This window comes from Merops nubicus, unplaced genomic scaffold, assembly GCF_000691845.1.
Source record: "Merops nubicus isolate BGI_N331 unplaced genomic scaffold, ASM69184v1 scaffold1502, whole genome shotgun sequence".
NCBI classification, from domain to species: Eukaryota; Metazoa; Chordata; class Aves; order Coraciiformes; family Meropidae; genus Merops; species Merops nubicus.
In genome coordinates this window covers 236,559-250,282 of record NW_008594061.1, presented here as the reverse complement: position 1 = coordinate 250,282, position 13,724 = coordinate 236,559, and the positions used below count along the sequence as shown (strand labels likewise).

Here is a 13,724-nt window from a genome sequence, read left to right as displayed (position 1 = left end):
CAATTCCTTTCATTTTTATTCCACTGTCCTCTTCTGCAGTCAGTTCCCTCTGAGAAAGGTAGGGCTGAAACAGTGAGTGATGCTCCCGGAGGGTCATTGTTAGTCTGCTCAGACACACCTCCCTGCTTCTGTTCCTTGGCATATATGAAACGGACAGGAATATATACCCTCTCCAACTTCTATTATTTCACAGTCTTTTCACTCATAAGATGATGCGAGATGATGGTACAAACTTGGGAAATATTAGTGAAATGTTGCACAGCATGATTTCAGGTATGCCAACATTTATTTGTAAATATGGCCCCAATCCTGCCAGTGTGCTGAAATGGAAGAGAGCAATTTTTTTGACAGAGCTAGAAGACTATGTTTTGTGTGTTGGCATTTTTGACAGGACACATTTTTTCTCTCGTTCAAATTAGCATTCCAAGACTAGGTTTAATCAAATTCTGAAAGGGGGGAAAAAAAAAAAAAGTCACCCAAACCAAGCAGAAACCCAGTTTTGTTTGAAAATGTTTTCTTTTATCTTTTGTGGGTTTTAAATTTCATTTTTTCATAATCAAGATAGAATTTAAAAAAAAAAAAAAATTAGTCTCAAATCAGAGAGATGTAATATTTTTAATTCCCTTTTTTGTTCTTGAGCCTCCCGGTAGAAAACTCAACTACTTGCACATTTTTTCCCTATTTCTTGCTTGCCTCTAAGTGACAGCCTGATACCTGAGGTGGACACTTGAGGTGGAAACTTGATAATGACCACCAGTCATTGTTCCTGTATTCCTAAGTGAATACAGTGTTTGAGTTAAAGAGTATTATATGTTTTGGAAGAAATACCTCATGAAGAACTCATCTTCCACATGGCAGTAGTGAAAGGAAGATGTGGAGAGGTGCCCTATAGAAGGGAGTAAGTTATTAATTAATTCTCTTGGGCAGTGGTGAACTTTGCCGAGTATTATGTAGAGTTAACCAAAAAAGAGTCTCACTCCTATTGTTGTAAGAGACCAGACATTTATCTTGGGCCTTGAATATTCAGCCAACGTTAGGGACTGATAACAGAAGTGAAGTTTGACAGGACTGCGTAGAAGGCACTTCAATTTCAGAGAAAATACTCAAAAGAATTGGGGAAATTAGCATTAACATCAGTTTGGATAACCCTTGCGTTACGCACACAGGCAGGAAGGGAAGAGTGTCTCAGTAGTGCAGTAGTGACTTGTAGCTGTGTTTTCTGTGTGACAATGCATAGGTTTGGAAAAGAGTGACAGTGCTGAGGAATAGCTTCATCACCCCTCAACAAGATGCATTGTCCCAATAAAATGGCACGTCTCTGTGTTTTGAGGACCTGGATGCATGAAGCAAGTTTGAATAAATACTCCTCTGTCCCAGGAGTTCATATATTTTGAGCTTAATGTGCCTTCTCTCTGGCACTTCTTGCATTGTTGCCTATTTTACGGTGTTTATTTGGTCACACTAGAATTCCTCAGTTTTCAGGAGCAGTATAATGTAAATGGAGAGGGGTTTATTAGAGTCCAGCCCACACCACTTTTGCAGACAAGTAGGGACAAAGGCAACCTGCAGCTGAATGCAACAAGAGACTTACTATAGGGAAGGAAAACTCTTGGATTTGTCTTCGGAGCAGCTGAGCAATTTGCTGTGGCTGTGCCAGTTTGCATAGATGTGTTGTCCAAGAGAAAATACACCCATCAAATTCTGGGTAGCATGTTTTTGTTTTTGTTTTTTTTTTTTTTCTAATGTCTGCTGTTTTCTGCAAGGCTTACAGAAGCACTGTGTGTCATGATACATGCTAAGTTCCAGTGATGAACTGCCAGAAAATGTTGAAATTGATTTCTTTATATAAAGAGATTTGTTGCAGTCATTCTTCAAAATTCTGAGTGCCAACAGAAGAGGTCAAAATTCAGCCTCTGTGCTGATGCGTGGTTTTTCTTCAGCTGCTTAGGAGAACAATCAGCTGTCAGAATAGGATCTGGTTTCTATGGTATTAGCCCTGTGTGTAACAAGGAACAAACAATTTAATTCTTGAATATATGTTATCATTGCTGTAATGGGAAGAACAACACATTATCTCCTTTATTTATCTTATCTATATCATCATATGCTTTAATTCTCTGAAGATGAGCATATGAACATCTTCAGTTAGATTTCATTAAATCAGATGGGCCGTTGCTGTCAAATTGATGGAAGTAAGTTATTCATTTATAACTCAGCTAATTGATTTACAGAGAGGTAAAATCTCAGCCTGCAATCTTTTTTTTTTTAGAATCTTGCTTTTATAATAAGCACCAGAAATTGAGAGACCAAGAGAAATATCTGATTTCTTACTCTTGGAAGATAAGAAAATTGGAAAGTTCATATGAAAGACCCAGCAGAGTTGGTCATTGAGCCGGACAGAGAAGTGGGAACTTCATTTAAATGTTTAATTTCTCCTTATCCCTGGCACATTTCCCATAGATATGCATCCCAGTTCACAGAGTGGTATATAACAAAAAAAAGAGTCCAGCAGCCTGCAATAGTATTTTCATAGTGGGCTGCTCATAGATAGAAGGTGGGACCAGCTGCCCTGCCCTCAATCCCCATGGCATAGCAGAGGAAAGGGACATGTGACAGGGAGAGCAAAACAGCAAGAAAAGAGGAAAAGCCACAGGGGGAAAGAGAGAGTTTCCCAAATAACTACACAGTACATTTTGCTTCAGGTGATTAAAGAGTTTTATGACTCAGCTGGACAGTAGAAGTCTAATAGGAGATTCAGCCAAACAGACGACTTGGTTTGTCCTTCCAGTGGGACTCTGCTTGAAGCCTTAAGCCTTTTGCTCCAAGTTGGTATGTTCTTATGTGCTGACAATCAATAGCCTCAGTACAGATGTCCTGGCTACTGTGGTAAGGAGCACATCACCCCCATGCAAATGCCAAGTGGTAAATTAGCACCTGATTATTAAATCCACATGATGGGAATTGTGAACTTTTTTCCTCTGGTTTCTCTGGGTTATGTCATCTCCTTTTTTTTTCTTTTACAAGAAATGTTTTTTTGCACAGGAATTGTAACAAAAATCATCTCTTTGCTATCAAATAATCTTCTGGAATCCGAAAATGCTCTTTCTTGACAGGAGAGAATATTTGCATGGTTTGTTTTGGTTTTGCTTTGTTTTGTTTTGTTTTGTTTTGTTTTTTTAAGTGCCATAAATAAGGCAATAGGACAAGTTAACTGAAGTTCTCCCTAGCATGGACATCCCATGGAAAACAATTCCATCATTGTTTGCGTCTGCTGCAGTGCAAAGAAGCAGCTACCCTTTGATTCCAGCAGTGCTCTGTGAGAAGACCAGAAATTGTTGTGTTGAAGCCAACATGGTGACCATAGCTGGAAAAGCCACTTGTGTTTAAACCATATTCAAACACCACACATTACCAAATCATGAAGATCCTTGTCATAATTTTCTTTTTGGGAACAACTTCTTTTCTTCTGTTCTTCTTTTCTCCTCTTCTTCTTGTAGGGAGTTGACTCACTTAACACTGTGGGGCTAAAGGGGACTGGAGTAGGATCATACTAACAGCCAGAGACCACCTTTCCCTCTGCTTTCTCAATTGCAGATGAAGTCGGGGGAGATGGCTGCCAACATTGCCCGAGAGCTTGCAGAGCACACAAAAAACCACTTGTACGCTGGTGACATCGCGTACTCTGTGTCTGCCATGGTCCAGCTGGTGAACTTACTTGACGTGCAGCTCCGAAACCTGACTCCAGGCGGGAAGGACAGCGCTGCACGCAGCTTAAATAAGGTAAAAACAAAGGGGCCTAGGAAGGGACAGGACGCTGAAGAAGGGTTTGGCTCTCCCTAGAGAGCTGGTATAAATGTCTTTCCAAACGACTGCCATTTTAGGGCAGTGATTCTTCCATAGCAGACAGGAGTAACTGGCAGATTTTCGTTTACAGTGTATTTTATTCTGCTGAGAAATGAAACAGTTGTAAATGCCAAGTGTACTATTGGTGCTGGGAAATATATACCCTTAGATGTGTAGATATATGAACTCCAGGTACTTCACTGTGGTCTCAGCTCTCTTAGCTTAGTGTGAGGATAACTCAAATAATGCCATGGCAATAATTTTGGACTTGTACCAGCGTGAATGAGACCAGAATTTTGTCCAGCATTTCCAGTGCTAAATCTGTGAATTGCCATGCAATATGATCCATAAAATCTGAATATTTAGCCCCCAGGAGACAGAAAGAGCCTGGATTTTGATTTTTTTTTAATCTTGTAAGATTACAAGGTGTTGATGTGAAGGCAAAATGAACACTTTTATGTAGAATATAAACAAATAAAGGCAGTCAGAAATGTTTATTTACACTGGAGACAGATTTACCAAAGGCATGTAAGATACCATCATAATTAAACTTAAGGTCTTTAGTACGGTTTGGTATTAGAGGGCCTTTTTAGTGATGGTCTGTGGCAGCCGAGACACACCTTACTGCATGGTAACAGTGTGGTTTCTGTGCCTCTGTTTGAGAAGAAGTTTAAGTCCTTTTCTCATTTCCAGAATTAAGTGGAAATGCTACGTACTAAAGGTGCTAGAAGTTTCCCATCATGTAAGGAAATACGGGCTGCGAAGTCTGTAAGAATACATTTAAAGTTGAGGGTTTCCTTGGTCCAAGGCCCTCTTCATCACTGAATCTTGTGTAAACATGTGGGGTCTGACTTACATAGGATTCAGATAATGAATTGTGCAGGGCTGGTCAACAGAACAAAGAGCAGCTGAAACCTGTGGCTATGAACATATGGTTATATTGGCCACTCAGTTAAAATAAGACACAGAATTTTGTTCTTGGCTTCATAGCTGGCTTTGACAGCCCTGGCATCCATGTAAGTGAGAACAGAACTTGATCTCAAGGGGAATAAATGATCCCAGCTAAGCCTGAAATTTCTTGTGTGTTTTCTAAAGAGAAATACTTTGCAGAGAAGTAACATTGTCTTTTTTCTTGTAAATTAATATTGTAGACTTAAGCTGTTTTAAATGCAAAGGGCTGCTGAGTTGTTTAAGACTACAGCCACATGGGAATTGAAGTCCTGCATCTCATGTGCTTTGCATGTGCTGTGAATTGGGTTATCCTGATGCTTTTAATTAGTGCTGCTTCCAGCTATTTTATAACAATGTTGGTAATAGTTGTATTAACTGTTACATCAGCATAACATTATTTGTTATAATCATACCATGGTTCTTTGTTCAAAATGAGAGTAATGTCTGACAATATCAGGTGAAACCAGTAATTAATGTCATCTACTAACAGGTTTCATGGTTGTACTCTGCTTACTCTTCTGAATATGTCCTAGCCATACCCAACATTTTGTCACTCCAGCTTTACAAGCACATATTTTCCATCCTGTGGTATCCCACCTTCCTATATTTATTTCAGTTACATGAAATGGGGCTGCATCATGGAGGCAGGTATGAGTTACCGAGGGGAGGGGAAGACAGCAAGGCAGAGCTCCTCGGCATGGCTGTCTGTCCTGAGGTCCCCCTTGCAGGTTTTCCCGCTCGGCTATCAGCTTTGCACAAGCAGCTCATACAAATCAATTGCATTCCACATTAAAATTCTGGACCGCATGGAGTCCTGCAAAACAGCGATGCGAGTCAGTGATCCAAATGACAGGCTCGGTAATTTACTTGCTCTCATTCCCCACTTAATTCTTTAGAAGAGCAACTGCTCTGTGTTCATTTAAGAATGCATGAATTCAACTTGGAAGTACTATTGGGCAAACAAAAGGCAGCAGAGTTACTGGTCCATTTTCCCCTTCGCTGATCAAGAGTATTTCCCAAAAAACAAGGAAAAAGTCATTTACAAAGAGTTTTGTTTAGTCAGGAAGAAGAAATAAAGTAAGCACTAGCCATTAAATATTCTTTTAATCATTAAAGGAAATGTGCTGGGGATCTGAAAGTAATCACCTGTGTTGTTTTATTTTGGGTTCTTTTTTACAAGCTGATGCACAATGAATTTAAATAAACCAGCATAATCAGAATTTTTAAAAGGCATCATCTTTCAGGAGCCACTTTCCTGTCACTAAAAGCTTTATGCTTTCCACTAGATCAGGCTTAATTAAGGTAATAATTGTTCTATTGTAGACTGGCAAGACCCCCAAGTGAAAAGCTCTGTAATTTTCTGCAAGGCTTTCTTTGATCTCTATTTGTTTCTGTAAAGTCTTCGTACTGGCCAAGTTTACCCAGAGGAAGATTTCTACTGTTACAAATTGATGAATTAGAAATTGAAATTAGGCATTGCGTGATACCTGGGTGTATTTTGTTTATTTCAGAGCCCCAAAACTCTCGGGGACAAATTTGGCTCTCAGCTGTACTAATGGGATTGCACGCTGCGAGTTGAGAGAGCAAGTTACCCCAAATCTCTGTTGATGTGCAGTTTCCAATCCAGACACATCAGCAAAAACAAACCCAGCCAAACCAGTGGCTCTGAGCAGCTTGATTTTGTGAGGCTGACTTGCACCAATGCAAAGCTCACCAAATCTAGCTGCAGACTGCCTGCAAAGTCCTGGGGAGGTAAATAAGTGCCTGTTTGAGTTTCATGGCATGCTACAGTGCAGTTATCAGGCTGGTGGCATGCAAGTGCATAGTAGAGTCCTAAATGTGGTTTCTGTGGAAAAGGTGGAAAAGCTTGGTGGAAAGGCTGTTCAGCATATAAAACCATTTAGGTCCAGGAATTGCAAAGGAAAGCAGAACTTGGTATGAGAGGACTAGAAAATGCATTCCTGGAGAAGCAGTTTAACCCAAAGGGGAGAGAATGGCCTCAACTGGAAATGTTGCACTAGATTCCTGTTTCATTTGTACGTCCTCTTCAGTGGTCCTTTACGCTATCAGGAGCCCTTGGCAATGCTCTCTCCTTCGGTGCAATGTGTTATCACACTCTACATGTGTCTGAGCTGGCTTTAAGCAAGTTCACAGCAGTGAAGTTGAAGCACTACAGGTTTTGCCTTGAGCCAGAGATATGAGCAGGTGAATCAGAATGGGTCCATATCGGTCCTGCTCTCCAAAGCTTGGTTATATCTCCCTGTGCCATCAGCAAATGTCTGCCTGGAGAGCCTACACTCCTCATGTAAACAACCATCAGCCTCATCCTTTCCAGCCTTGTTTGATGCAGAAATGTCATGTATGATCTCCAAGCTGCAAGGAAAACATAATCTCTTGAGCATCTTTACTTGACTTCAGTGTCTCCTACCATGTAACAGCTGCTCTTGCAAAGTTGCCAACCTTTGCTTTACTTCACTGAAAAAAGGACTAACCCATATTTCTGGAGCCAGTTCTTCCCACCTTCCATTGCTGCCTAACTCACAGTCTTCCTTTGGTTTAGTTGGTTTTCAGGACCTGTGTAAGAGAGAATTTAGTTTTGTTTTTGTTTTTGTTTTTGTTTTTTCATAGGCATTTTCTTCAGTTTTTTTTTTCCCTTGTTCTGTCACTAACTTTTTTTTTCTATTCTGTCTTTAATCTGCTGTCTTTATGGACTCAGCTTCAGAAAAGGGAGCGCTCTTGCAGGGCCTATGTCCAGGTATTTCTTGTGTTTTTAATACGAGTGTCCAGTTGTTTGACTGAATGACTGTGAAGTGGGTCTTGTCTCTGTGAATAATCTGATTATTACCACCTTTGTGGCAGCAAGTTCTAAGGTTAAGGTTACAGGATAATAATTTCATTCTTTGACTCTTCCCACCTGCCCAGTTGCTCTCAGACCTGACAAAAATTTGGGGCAAAATCTCTGAACCAGAAAGTGGGAAAAACCACAAGAGAGGTCTGACAAGACTCATCTGGCCATCGGAATAAGCAGGAGAGGATGGATGAATGCAAGTAAAGAATGCCAAACTCCTGCTTACGGAGGTGTCTCCAGACCAGCTGGGTTTTGCTTACAGCATGCTACTCATGGAATTGCTTCCTGCATTGCCTTAGGTTTCTTTCTTCCCCTCTTACACTTGCCAATTTAGAAACAATTTGAAATGGCAACACTTGGCATGAGGGAGGAGGTAGGATCGTAATGAAGTGCAGACTGTCCTCACAGAGGGATGTAGGAAGGAGGACTGTGCTGCAAACTAAATATAGGATTAGGAATGTAACATCCCATAAAGTTCACTGAGCTGTGGCCCAACTTTTGCAAGCTTACACTGTGTTTCAGATGAACAAAGCCAAGCCTTGGCATTTTGGTAAGATCTGCTTGTAGAGTTTTCAAGAGTGAGGCCTCGGGTTATGTTATTTATCCTGTCACCTTGCCTTATAGCATTTGCTCCAGTGACTTTTATATAAACCTGTTTGTATACTATGGGTGAGTTAATGCTGCTTTAAGGAATGTGAATGTTTTACCTTCTAATTTCTGTCTTGCGCTTATGAACATTTATGTTGTGCTTACGGGTTGTTGATCTTTATTTATATGTGTCTGTGTAACGTGCAGAGGTGTAAAAATGAACTCAGTGTTTCTGGAGGGGACTGTTTACACTTGAATTTTACTGGAAAATTCAACTTCCTACAGTTGATATTGACTTCATTTTGTGAGCACGTACTTTATTTAGCATGTGGGATTAGATGCTTTAGATTTCTAGGACATTAAAAGTGAAATAGTACCTCTCTTTGCTGGTAGGCTATCTGTCTTCCCTTTGAATATAGTCGTGAGAGAAAGTCAACTTTTCCCTTCCATATGCATTGTGTAAAGATGAGTTAGTTACAAATCCCTTATCTGGAATGACTTCTCTTAGGAAGTAAGTAGCATTTAAAGGAATTTAGTAAAGTTTACAGTGTAATGCCTACTCCCAAGCTAGCAATCCTGTTTGCTGGTGCCACTGGAAACATGGTGTGGCTGGTTTGACAATGGATGACACAATCCTGCTGAGGATCTTGGGTACTACCTGACCCATAGTTGTCCTTTCCAGTAGCTGCATGGGTGCACTCGAAGGGTCGATGCATGTTTGTGGTCTTTTTGTCTTCTTTCAAACAGTAGTAAATAGGGAGTTTAATACACTCTACAGAAAGCTTGGCATTGATAGAAGAAAGCCTGCACAAGCTTCACCTTACCCTTAATTCCAAGGACTTCTTCCCTTTCACTTGAAAAGGCTTCTTCTTTGTTTAAACATCAATCATGCATCTACCTCTTCAGTAGACGAAGACTGATGAAAGCTCATTGCCTAAGTTGTTTAGTATAAATATGGACAAAGATGGTAAATATATTGAAGAAGGCAGTCCTGTTTGAAGATGAATTAGGTGACCTAACTGAACTTTTCCAGCTCTGCTTTGTATTATATGGAGGTAAAGTAATGTATCTGGAAGTATTTTCATATAGTATGTTTCCATCTGGAAAATTATGCAGCTGATGTCACAAAAAAAATCTTGTGAGGGCGAGTTTGTCTTTAATAGCAATTAAGTGTGTCTGCAGATATTCCTGTTGCAGGCTGCTTATCCTTCAGCAGGCGGTGGAAAGTCTGGGCTGTCTAAGGCAATTTAGCAGAGATTTGTCAACAAATCCTAAATGGTGAAATCCTGGACTTGGTGATGTCAACAGAAGAAGGGAAGTCACTGGGAAATATGCGAATACTGGTAGGGAAAATAGAGTTTTCAACCTTGGTGACATGATCTTGTTGTGCTGATCCCATTGTGAAAAGCATCCATGGCTGACTTTGGCTCACATGCCTGGAAGTGTACCTTCAGTCCTGTGCTTCTTACACAAAGGAAAGTGCAATACAAAATTTATAAGAGTTGTCCAGCAGCTGTAGATATCAGAAGTGCAACTGAGAAGAGGTGGATTTTGGGGAGGAGGAGAGTGACTTGAGAAGATAATAACTGCTAAAATCAATCTTACTGTTTTCTCTGGGCTGACAAATTTAAATAGCCCTGACAGAGCCCCTTTAGCAATTGGGGTGTAAAGTCCTCTTGAGCTCAAAATAAATTAGGATAAATGAATATGTAAACCATATCTGGAAGTTTTACAAGTTATTCAAACATGAGACTGTGAATGCTGTTTCAGATTATCATCTCATTTCTCTGGGTAACTTTATAATTATAAACAAATACTGATTTAATTTGTGCAGTGTCACAATATTTGTTGATCTAAAGGCTTGGGAATTTTATTTATTGGAGACAGAGGTTAAAAATACTGCTTCTATACCTGCAAGTGTGGTAAATGATCTTTTTTATCTGAAAAATCCAACAAGAACCAACTCGACAGGTGACATGATGAATACATACAAATAATAATGACCAGACAATTGTTGGGAGATTTTTCAGTCATAGTAATATTTAAGAAGCTTCCACATGTTCATGAATCTAAGAGTCAACTTAGACTGAGCTGAACAAGATGGACAGAGTGAATGAACAAGATGAAAGAAACAGGTCCTGATTGACGAAGCTGATCTCATTTTATGACAAGATGGCCCACCTGGTTGGTGAGGGAAAGGCTGTGGATATTGTCTACCTGGACTTCTGTAAGGCCTTTGACACTGTTTCCCACAGCATTCTCATGGAAAAAAACAGCTGCTCGTGGCTTGGATGGGTGTATGTTGTGCTGGGTAAACAGTGGCTGGAGGGCTGTCCCAGAGACTGGGGGTGAATGGAGTTGAATCCAGCTGGTGACTGGTCACAAGTGGGGTTCCTCACAGCTCAGTATTGGGACCACTTCTGTTCAACATCTTCATCAATGATCTTGGTGAGGAGACAGTGCACCCTCGCTAAGTTCACACAAGACTTCTAGTTGGGTGGGAGTTTTGATCTGCTTGAGGGTAGGAAGGCGCTACAGAGAGACTTGGACAGACTGGAACGATGGGCTGTGGTCAGTTGTATGAGCTTCAACAAGACCAAGTGTTTGGGTCTGCGCTTGGGCCAACAACTCCAGGGGTCAGTTTAGGCTTGGGGAAGAGTGCCTGGAAAGCTGCTTGGAAAGGGACCTGGGGGTGCCAGTCGACGAGTGGCTGAATATGAGCCAGCAGTGTGCCCAGGTGGCCAAAAAGGCCAATGGCATCCTGGCTTGTGTTAGAAATAGTGTGGCAAGCAGGACCAAGGAGATGATTGTCCCTATGTATTCAGCATTTGTGAGGCCACATCATGAGTACTGTGTTCAGTTTTGGACACCTCAATACAGGAAAGACATCAAGGTGCTGGAGCAGGTCCAAAGAAGAGCAAGAAAGCTGGTGAAGGGCCTAGAGAACAAGTCTTACAAGGAGCGGCTGAGGGAACTGGGGCTGTTTAGTCTCAAGAAGAGGAGACTGAAGGGGGACCTTATTTCTCACTATGACTTCCTGAAAGGACATTGTAGAGAGGTAGGTGCTGATCTCTTCTCACAGGTAATTAGTGATAGAAAAAGAGGGAATGACCTCAAACTGCTTCAGTGGAGTTTTAGACTGAATACTAGGAAGAATCACTGAAAGGGTTGTCAGGCACTGGAACATGCTGCCCAGGGAGTTGGTTGAGTCACCATCCCTAGATGTGTTTAAAACCCATGTAGATATGGTGCTTGGTGCTTGGAAATATGGCTTAGAGCTTGATTTGGTAGAGTAGGCTTAAAGTTTAGACTCAATGATCTTAGAGGTCTTTTCCAATTGAAGTGATTCCATGATGATTCTATGAATGGCCTTGGAAGGGTGCTACTTTAGTTAAGGAGAGGTTGGATCTGATACGTGGCTTTTTGGAGAGCAGAAATCTACATCTCTCATGCCTACCTTTCTGCAGTGCACTGTTCTTGCGCTCTATTTTGGGAAAGGAATAGAGAAGTCATCATGTGGGAGAATGAGTCACAGTGGGTGACGCATTTGATTAGCATAGTTTGGTTTGGTGGCTGGTGTGTGACATTTGTTCATTTTCTAAAGGCGTTTCTCCTGAAGCTGAAGTACTGGAGATGTAGAAAACACAAAACATTTCTCTTTTGGAGGCTGTGAAGCTGGGTTCGGTGCCACAGATTTCTTTCATGCCCTCCAGCAAGAGGCATGTGCTCACTGTTTCTCAACTCCCCAACTTGAAATGCCATGGGTACAAATCCCCCGGTCTCTGGGAATGGAGGTGGGGGAGTAAATTTAGAAAAAAAAGGAAAAAAAAAAGTCTGATTACTCAGGTATTGCAATAAATGCGACCAGGTTAACAAGGAAAACATAAACAAGGGAGGAAAAGAAAAGAGGATTTTGCTGTAAGATTTAGTAGCTGGAAATAGGAGCTTTAATAAAAGTGTAAACCACATCTGGGCAATCTTTTTATCACATACATGCACCTGATTGTGAAGCCTGAGCTCAGGTCCTTGCTTCATTTGGACTTGTGGTCTGGGGCTCTGGGGCATCACAATGCCAATGAACTTCACTGTGGTGCCAGCCACCAGCCTCTTCCCATGTGAAATTTCATGCTACGTTTGGGACGCAGATCTCAGAAGACAAAATCTTCACAGAATTCCCATTCTTTGTTCTTAAGCCAGTCTTTACTGCTTCAGAGCTGTTGAATATAGTAGATAGCCTGAGAGGCAGCTTTGTAGGAAGGGTGGAAGGAGGCAGCAGAGCATTGCTTTGGAGCATTTTCCTGACCTAATGGTGTTTACTGCTCTGGTTCCTGCCATTCTGCAGGGTGTCCTGTAAACCAGCTTGCCCTGTTGTGTAATTCTGGTCTTGTCTGTACAGCAAATGGCAAAGATCATGGAAGTGCCATCTGCTCTGTGAAGATCACAAGAGCTTCTGAGTGAAGGTGTCATCAGAGACACCAGTGAAGTCGGTGCTGAGCTACTGGCAGGTTTTAGGTAGCAGGCAGTGGAGGGTGGTTGCAGTCAGCGTTGTCCCTCTGGTTCTCCTGGAAGATTTCTGAATGCTTCATGCTTGTAATGTGGGCTGTTCGAACTGCTATACTAAGCAAAAAATTAAAGGCTTTCCTCAGAGGATTCAAGGCATTAAGTTTAGAGCTGAGTACAAGAGACTTTTTTTTTTTTTTTCCTTTTCTAACCTAGTAGCTCTCAGCAGATAAAAGTTGCATCTGGGACTTAGCCAGTACTATTTAAAGTGGATTAATTCTGTTTGTCCCACTTCTCTCTTGCTTGCATGACTGGCCCCAACTTCCATGATGACTAAACGAAAGAAACTTGTAGCTCTGAGAGGGAGACTAAATTAAATTATGCTGCATTTACTTGTGTTCATGTTGTGCTTGTGACAAGAAAGACTCTAACCTCCATTTATATAGAAAGGGGCAAATTAATGAGGATTTTCGAGTTCCTTGTTTGGTCACTTAATTGGCTGTATGACAAAGAGCTCTGCAATGTGTGTCAAACAACTTTCCGAGTCCTCTAATGATTTGCACATTGCTCGACTCCTGATGCTGCTCTGCGCAGGCTGTCAGGCAAGGTGTCACTGTTAAAGTGGCTGGAATAAATTGGCTAGCAGTGTGCATACAATGTCGTATATTAACTATAGCCACGGGGAGGACTTTTAGCAGCTTTTTCAAGAGACCGAGATGTTTGCCCATCAGCATCAAAGTGCCCAAAGTTTCATTTAATATCATTAAAAGGACATCTGAAAGAAGTGTGACTTGCAGCGGGGTTCTGTGATTTGGTAGCCTTTTGTTAAAACTCTGTGAACTTAATATACTTCACAGCTTGAGAAACCTGCACTTGATTTGTGTCAGCAAGAGCAAAACTAGAAATCCCCACCCTGTGTGTTTCTGCTGCAGTGAGTCCATTGTTAGGGGAGAGAAGGATCAAAGGAGCAGCCTTGGGTTTGTCACCAGACTCC

General features: G+C 41.3%; 1 protein-coding gene across 1 annotated transcript in view; it reads left to right on the top strand.

Annotated features, from left to right (window-relative positions):
- LPHN3 (latrophilin 3) overlaps positions 1–13,724 on the top strand; it is a gene marked incomplete at its 5' end in the record, with an annotated part of 170,479 nt that overhangs the window by 80,007 nt on the left and 76,748 nt on the right. The window contains 2 exons of the mRNA XM_008935601.1: positions 3,595–3,780; positions 7,511–7,549. Coding sequence (XP_008933849.1) covers positions 3,595–3,780; positions 7,511–7,549 — 225 coding nt within the window. The remainder of the gene's footprint in view (positions 1–3,594; positions 3,781–7,510; positions 7,550–13,724) is intronic.